Below are 8396 nucleotides of genomic sequence, written 5' to 3' on the forward strand. Positions count from 1 at the left end.
GAACCCACCAAGGTCACGTCACATCAAGAGGGATTGTGAGTGCCCAATCTAGTTTGTGTGCGTAATATTATCGTAATCACAGCCATAAATGTAGAATGATTCGATGTATTTCCTGGCCTTTGAACCATTCCACGATATGCGGCTCACCAACGATATGCGGTATGTTCACAGAGGACTGTAATGCAGGAAAAGCAGACAGCTCAATTCTCCAGTACAAGTAATCCATGGGTGCTCTGCCAAACATGCATTCTGATGGGCTAGAAAATATATTGAGGAATGAAGGCAGTTCCTTGCAATGGAAAATCCACAATAAAATCAGTTGTACTCCCTCTGTTCCAAAACAGATGACTTAATTTTGTACTAACTTTAGTACAAAGTTGGTTAAAATTGGGTCATCTATTTTAGAACGGAGAGAGTACTAGTTAATAACACCTTTATGTTCACCCTCTATAACAAAAGATAATTATGGGCTAACTTTTTTGGCCATCCAATCACTGGACTCATCTCCTTCCTGGGTTCTTGTGAACATCAATCTCTGATTACTTTTCAGGTTCACGTAATCAACCTGAATAAGAAAATCAACAGTATTAAGCAACACGATAGAGGCATATGAATCTGCAATAAGTATAACTCATTCTGTATTTTAAAGTATAAAGGCAGATACCGATATAGCGATAAGATAACTTAACCTAACCTTTTCTGGATCAAGAGTCAGAAGACAATAGGCATCAACTGGGCCAGCTGACGGATCGAGATGAACATCCGTAACGTGGTCATCATTTGCGACGGGGACCCCTGGAGATGGTCCTAAGTATTGCAATCTTGACTTTACTGAACTGGCGAACCAAGCTTTCTCTCGTTGCTGTGCGATAAAACAACCAATGTTGAGCAAAAGGATTATAAAAGAGCACTTAATATCAATGAATGCAGCTGTGCTGCTTCTAAGCATCACCAAAAGCTTTGAAAGATGAAAGTTGTGGAGACATTAATACTATGTTAATCCGTCATATCTCAATGAGATGATCAAACCCTGTGTGTGGGAAACTATACCGAAGTAAACTAGCTACTAGAACAGTTATGTTCAGTTTTGTGCAAAACCAAATCTTCAATTACAGATATCATTTCATATGCAAGACACCTCCACTACGCAGAGCACAAAGCAGACTGTACTCAGCTCTAACCTGGAGCTTGGCAGGATCGGGACAGGAACCATCGATCACATCTATGATGCCGCTGATACGAAATTGTTCCCATGAATCGGTGAAATACCAGCATATCTGCAAGACATTGAATATCAGGCATTCCTCTGCGAGAAGTCGGCACTTGTGATGCTTAAAATGGTGATACGCAATTCTGCAAATTCTTCACATCCCCTACCTCGCCGAGGGGCCACTCCTTGATCTCACCAATCTGTTCGTTCGCAATTCGCACAACCAAACCAGCAAGGGAATCAGCGAGCAGCAAGAAAAGAACTATGTATATATAACAAGGTTAGAAAAGCACGGGATTAGTGGAAGCAACCTTGTTGCTCCGCGCATCCGTATTAATCTGAATCTTGTCGCAGTGTTCTTGGAAGCCCCTAGCAAGACCAAAATTCCAGGTCAAAACCGGTAAGAGATGGAGGGGGAGGGCAGGGAGCTACTCCCAGCAAGGCCGGCACCTGAACACGACGGTGCGGTTCGCCGGCCTGCCGCCGCCGCCCACCGTGGCCTGAAACGACGGACCGTCCGTTAGGGTATCAAGTTTTTCTCCCCAAAAGAAGGGGATGGGGAGGGGGACGGGGGATGGGAGCGTACGAGCTGGAAGAAGGTGGAGTGCTTGAGGTGCGCGTTGGTGTCCAGCGCTCGCTGCAGCAGCAACCTCCATGGGCTCGAGAGCGTCGACGCGGCGGCGCCACCGCCGGCCATCTCTGCCTGTCGCCGCCTCCTGCCGTCTCGCCTCACTCGCACTGAATGTTCGCTTGACGCTGGTTGATGCTGGGCGGGGAGATTAGCGCGGATGAGCGGCTAGGATCTCCCGGGCGATGTCCCGCCGGGCCCACGGGCCAGTGACAGTTAACGGGAGGTGCCTTATGCAACACTAATAAAAAAAATAAAAAGAGCTCGTACGATTGCAAAGGAGGAAAAAAAATACCGCACGCTCCTAACCCAATCTATCCCTTCTATCCGTAATCCCTAATAATAAAACACGGATTGACTCCGTAGGTTCACCGTCACAATACGCTTTCTTCCCGTGAATTTACGCTTTCAGTTTGCACAAGCCGCTGCTAACGAGGTGGTACTAAAATAACGTACATATCCGATTTTTCTTTCCGGCACGTTCATGGGCCAAATGGGTCGAGCTGAGCCTGCCTTTCTTTTCCCTTGTTCATTGGAAGTCTATATTTACCCGCTGCCACCCCTAAGTAAAAGAAAAAATGTCGTCGTTTGGTATATTCACCCCGTGATTCGATCTAATCGATGCGGGTCAACGAGCAGGGGGGCGTCAGGCGGCTTCGGATCGAGCGACATCCGCAAAGGGCGGTGGCGGCGCACGGGCTCGACGCGCAAAAAGACGGTGGCATCCGGATCCAGGTGAGCGGCTTAGGGGTTCTCTGGGGCGGCGCCATAGTTGCTCCGATGACGAGGATGTGGCACTCCCCTTCTGGTGCGGCGCACGAGGGAAGGAGGAAGGGATCAACCCAAGACGGGGGCTGAGGCCGGCAGCGCCTTCTACACAAGCCTCACCAGTGGTGCCCTCTACACCTTCTCGCTCACCCCGGCACCTTCTCGCTCACCACCGGCGTAATAGTCATCCTCGACGCCGTCAGCTCTGTACAAGGCACCAATCGGCATCTTCGACGGCCACAAGTTCTCCTACTATGCCTCCGTCGCCTCCGCCAGCATTGTTTGGGTGCGACGACATGGATGTCCGGCACCTCGGCCAGCAGCGACCGCGCCCATGGTGGCCATGCACGCTAAGCTACCAAGCACACAGCTCGATTGATCTACAGGAACTAGTAATAATCATGACTCAAAACCCAATAGGTCTACGTCCTTTATTCAAACATGACATCCCATCTTTGATGCCGCTTATCCTTGTTCTCACTCTCCCCGACAATGATCTTGATGCTCATGCAATCACAAGCGTTTGAATATGCTTTCGCGAGGTTTTGCTGAGGCGTAGATGCGTGGTTATATATGATTTCTTTCTCCAGTCTGGTTTTTGCTAACGTATTCATTTCCAATCCGAATCGACATTGGTATGAAAAAAAATCGGATCATGTGTTGTTGATTAAGGTTGCATCTTAAATAGCATTTAAAAATTATTGAGACGCAAAATAACATCGTATTCAGATTCTATATAGTTTTTCTAATCAAATTCCATATATAACATGTTATAATTGAAGTTAGGGTTTAAAAGATGGATATTATTCTTAAAGTATTTGATATGGATTGCATGTTGATTACCAGAAACAACAGGATATTCTCTACAAACGCGAGACATTTTTATGATCTCACTTAAATCTAGATTGCGGTTTGTTTATTAAAAAAATAAGGGTTCTCTGCAAAAGCGAAAGACTTACTTAAACTTGTACTGCGGGTTGGTTACCGGAAACATCAGGGGATTTTCTACAAAAAAGGCAACGGATGAGCAAAAACAATCCTCTCTTATTATTAGGTATAGATTTGTTAGTGCCACGCCGGTTATGGGACTGTTTTGTTAGGGGATAATCCAACTCTGGTAAGCGACCGGCGACAACAGCGAGTAAGTGACTCGCTCTAACGGCGATAGTGGTCAGTGGTCTAGAGACCTTGATATAATTCTTTTTTTCGGAGGTGCTTTGTATTTCTGATGAACTTTTATAATAGGTTTTTTTTGCAAAAAGTGAGATGTTCGTAGGGATATATAATGGATCATGGGCAGTGTGAAGCCATATGTGACAACCTGGATCAAGCGAATGAGAAATTTTTGAAATGCCATTTTGAGAAAACAGAGGAGCAACACATGATCAACTGGGATTTTTTTTTCCCAAATCATTGACTTGCGCATGTATTTAGTTGGTGCTACGGGTCATGGCATCTCCTTTAAACGAAATTAGACTTGCTCCAATGTTGGAAATATGCCCTAGAGGCAATAATAAAATGGTTATTATTATATTTCTTTGTTCATGATAATTGTCTATTGTTCATGCTATAATTGTGTTATCCGGAAATTGTAATACATGTGTGAATACATAGACCACAACACGTCCCTACTGAGCCTCTAGTTGACTAGCTCGTTGATCAAAATATGGTCATGGTTTCCTGTCTATGGACATTAGATGTCGTTGATACGGGATCACATCATTAGGAGAATGATGTGATGGACAAGACCCAATCCTAAGCATAGCTCAAAGATCGTGTAGTTCGTTTGCTGTAGCTTTTCTGAATGTCAAGTATCATTTCCTTAGACCATGAGATTGTGCAACTCCCGGACACCGTAGGAGTGCATTGGGTGTGCCAAACGTCACAACGTAACTGGGTGACTATAAAGGTATATTACAGGTATCTCCGAAAGTGTCTGTTGGGTTGGCACGAATCGAGACTGGGATTTGTCACTCCGTATGACGGAGAGGTATCTTTGGGCCCACTCGGTAATGCATCATCATAATGAGCTCAATGTGATCAAGTGGTTGATCACGGGATCATGCATTACGGTACGAGTAAAGTGACTTGCCGGTAACGAGACTGAACAAGGTATTGGGATACCGACGATCGAGTCTCGGGCAAGTAACGTGCCGATTGACAAAGGGAATTGTATACGGATTGATTGAATCCTCGACATCGTGGTTCATCCGATGAGATCATCGTGGAGCATGTGGGAGCCAACATGGGTATCCAGATCCCGTTGTTGGTTATTGATCGGAGAGTCGTCTCGGTCATGTCTGCATGTCTCCCGAACCCGTAGGGTCTACACACTTAAGGTTCGATGACGCTAGGGTTGTTAGGAAGACTTGTATGTGATTACCAAATGTTATTCGGAGTCCCGGATGAGATCCCGGACGTCACGAGGAGTTCCGGAATGGTCCGGAGGTGAAGATTTATATGTAGGAAGTTGTCATACGGTCACCGGAAAGGTTCGGGGGCATATCGGTATTGTACCGGGGCCACCGGAGGGGTTCCGGGGGTCCACCGGGAGGGGCCACCTCTCTCGGAGGGCCTAATGGGCTGTAGAGGAAAGGGGAACCAGACCTACATGGGCTGGCCGCATCCCCCCCCCTTGGGCCCATGCGCCTAGGGTTGGGGGGGAAACCCTAAAGGGGGCGCCTCCCTTGCTTGGGGGGCAAGCCCCCTCCCCTTGGCCGCCGCCCCCCCTCTAGATCTCATCTAGAGGGGGCCGGCCCCCTTCCTCCTTCCCCTATAAATAGAGGGACAAGGGGAGGGTTGCACACAACATCCAAGGCGCAGCCCCTCCCCTCCCCAACACCTCTCCTCCTCCGTAAGAGCTTGGCGAAGCCCTGCCGGAGTACTGCTGCTTGACCACCACCACGCCGTTGTGCTGCTTTTGGAGCCCTCTTCCTCAACCTCCCTCCTCCTTGCTGGATCAAGACACGGGAGACGTCCTCGCTCCGTACGTGTGTTGGACGCGGAGGTGCCGTCCGTCCGGCGCTAGGATCTTCGGTGATTTGGATCACGACGAGTACGACTCCATCAACCTCGTTCTCTTGAACGCTTCCGCTCGTGATCTACAAGGGTATGTAGATGCAATCCTCTCTCCCTCGTTGCTACATGACTCCATAGATTGATCTTGGTGATGCGTAGAAAATTTTAAAATTCTGCTACGTTCCCCAACAATGGCATCATGAGCTAGGTCTATGCGCAGTTACTATGCACGAGTAGAACACAAAGCAGTTGTGGGCGTTGAAATTGTCAATTTTCTTGCCGTTACTAGTCTTGTCTTGATTCGGCGGCATCGTGGGATGAAGCGGCCCGGACCGACCTTACACGTACGCTTACGTGAGACTGGTTCCACCGATTGACATGCACTAGTTGCATAAGGTGGCTGGCGGGTGTCTGTCTCTCCCACTTTAGTCGGAGCGGACTCGATGAACAGGGTCCTTATGAAGGGTAAATAGAAATTGGCAATTCACGTTGTGGTTTTGGCGTAGGTAAGAAAAGTTCTTGCTAGAAACCTATAGCAGCCACGTAAAAACTTGCAACAACAATTAGAGGACGTCTAACTTGTTTTTGCAGCAAGTGTTTTGTGATGTGATATGGCGAGAGGATGTGATGAATGATATATGTGATGTATGAGATGATCATGTTCTTGTAATAGGAATCACGACTTGCATGTCGATGAGTATGACAACCGACAGGAGCCATAGGAGTTGTCTTTATTTATTTATGACCTGCGTGTCAACATAAATGTCATGTAATTACTTTACTTTATTGCTAAAGCGTTAGCCATAGTAGTAGAAGTAATAGATGACGAGACAACTTCAAGAAGACACGATGATGGAGATCATGATGATGAAGATCATGGTGTCATGCCGGTGACAACGATGATCATGGAGCCCCAAAGATAGAGATCAAAAGGAGCAAATAATATTGGCCATATCATGTCACTATTTGATTGCATGTGATGTTTATCATGTTTTACATCTTATTTGCTTAGAACGACGGTAGCTTAAATAAGATGATCCCTCGTAATAATTTCAAGAAAAGTGTTCCCCCTAACTGTGCACCGTTGCGAAGGTTCGTTGTTTCGAAGCACCACATGATAATCGGGTGTGATAGATTCTAACGTTCGAATACAACGGGTGTAAGCCAGATTTACACATGCAATACACTTAGGTTAACTTGACGAGCCTAGCATGTACAGACATGGCCTCGGAACACAGAAGACCGAAAGGTCGAGCATGAGTCGTATAGAAGATACGATCAACATGAAGATGTTCACCGATATTGACTAGTCCGTCTCACGTGATAATCGGACACGGCCTAGTTAACTCGGATCATGTTATATTTAGATGACTGGAGGGATGTCTATCTGAGTGGGAGTTCGTTGAATAATTTGATTAGATGAACTTAATTATCATGAACTTAGTCTAAAATCTTTACAATATGTCTTGTAGATCAAATGGCCCATGTTGTCCTCAACTTCAACGTGTTCCTAGAGAAAACCAAGCTGAAAGACAATGGCAGCAACTATACGGACTGGGTCCGGAACCTGAGGATCATCCTCATAGCTACCAAGAAAGATTATGTCCTAGAAGCACCGCTAGGTGACGCACCCGTCCCACAGAACCAAGACGTTATGAACGCTTGGCAGTCACGTGCTGATGATTACTCCCTCGTTCAGTGCGGCATGCTTTACAGCTTAGAACCGGGGCTCCAAAAGCGTTTTGAGAGTCACGGAGCATATGAGATGTTCGAAGAGCTAAAAATGGTTTTTCAAGCTCATGCCCGGGTCGAGAGATATGAAGTCTCCGACAAGTTCTTCAGCTGTAATATGGAGGAAAATAGTTCTGTCAGTGAGCACATACTCAAAATGTCTGGGTTGCATAACCGCTTGACTCAGCTGGGAGTTAATCTTCCGGATGACGCGGTCATTGACAGAATCCTTCAGTCGCTTCCACCGAGCTACAAGAGCTTTGTGATGAACTTCAATATGCAGGGGATGGAAAAGACCATTCCTGAGGTATATTCAATGCTGAAATCAGCAGAGGTAGAAGTCAAAAAGGAACATCAAGTGTTGATGGTGAATAAAACCACTAAGTTCAAGAAAGGCAAGGGTAAGAAGAACTTCAAGAAGGACGACAAGGGAGTTGCCGCGCCCGGTAAGAAAGCTGCCGGGAAGAAGCCAAAGAATGGACCCAAGCCCGAGACTGAGTGTTTTTATTGCAAGGGAAGTGGTCACTGGAAGCGAAACTGCCCCAAATACTTAGCGGACAAGAAGGCCGGCAACACGAAAGGTATATGTGATATACATGTAATTGATGTGTACCTTACCAGTACTCGTAGTAGCTCCTGGGTATTTGATACCGGTGCGGTTGCTCACATTTGTAACTCAAAGCAGGAGCTGCGGAATAAGTGGAGACTCGCGAAGGACGAGGTGACGATGCGCGTCGGGAATGGTTCCAAGGTCGATGTGATCGCCGTCGGCACGCTACCTCTACATTTACCTACGGGATTAGTTTTAAACCTCAATAATTGTTATTTAGTGCCAGCTTTGAGCATGAACACTGTATCAGGATCTCGTTTAATTCGAGATGGCTACTCATTTAAATCCGAGAATAATGGTTGTTCTATTTATATGAGAGAATAATGGCTACTCATTTGCTCCCTTACTGGAAAGTAGTTCATCACAGAAAACTGTTTCAGTGACACCTACACCAGTTAGTGAGGAAGCCAATGATAATGATCATGAAACTT

The 8396-nt window shown here is 46.4% G+C and overlaps 1 protein-coding gene across 1 annotated transcript; it reads right to left on the bottom strand.

Annotated features, from left to right (window-relative positions):
- Positions 1 to 229: 229 nt before the first annotated feature.
- LOC125506465 (pyridoxine/pyridoxamine 5'-phosphate oxidase 2) lies at positions 230 to 1988 on the bottom strand. The gene is made up of 7 exons (XM_048671274.2): positions 1797 to 1988; positions 1661 to 1710; positions 1522 to 1579; positions 1378 to 1410; positions 1182 to 1277; positions 695 to 862; positions 230 to 565 (listed from the first exon to the last, which is right to left on the bottom strand). The coding sequence occupies exons 1-7, from the start codon at positions 1905 to 1907 to the stop codon at positions 464 to 466; spliced, it is 618 nt and encodes a 205-aa protein (XP_048527231.1). The 5' UTR covers positions 1908 to 1988; the 3' UTR covers positions 230 to 463.
- Between the last annotated feature and the right edge of the window lie 6408 nt (positions 1989 to 8396).

Source organism: Triticum urartu, chromosome 5A, assembly GCF_056163025.1.
Source record: "Triticum urartu cultivar PI428250 chromosome 5A, HENAU_Tu73, whole genome shotgun sequence".
In the NCBI taxonomy this organism is placed as follows: domain Eukaryota; kingdom Viridiplantae; phylum Streptophyta; class Magnoliopsida; order Poales; family Poaceae; genus Triticum; species Triticum urartu.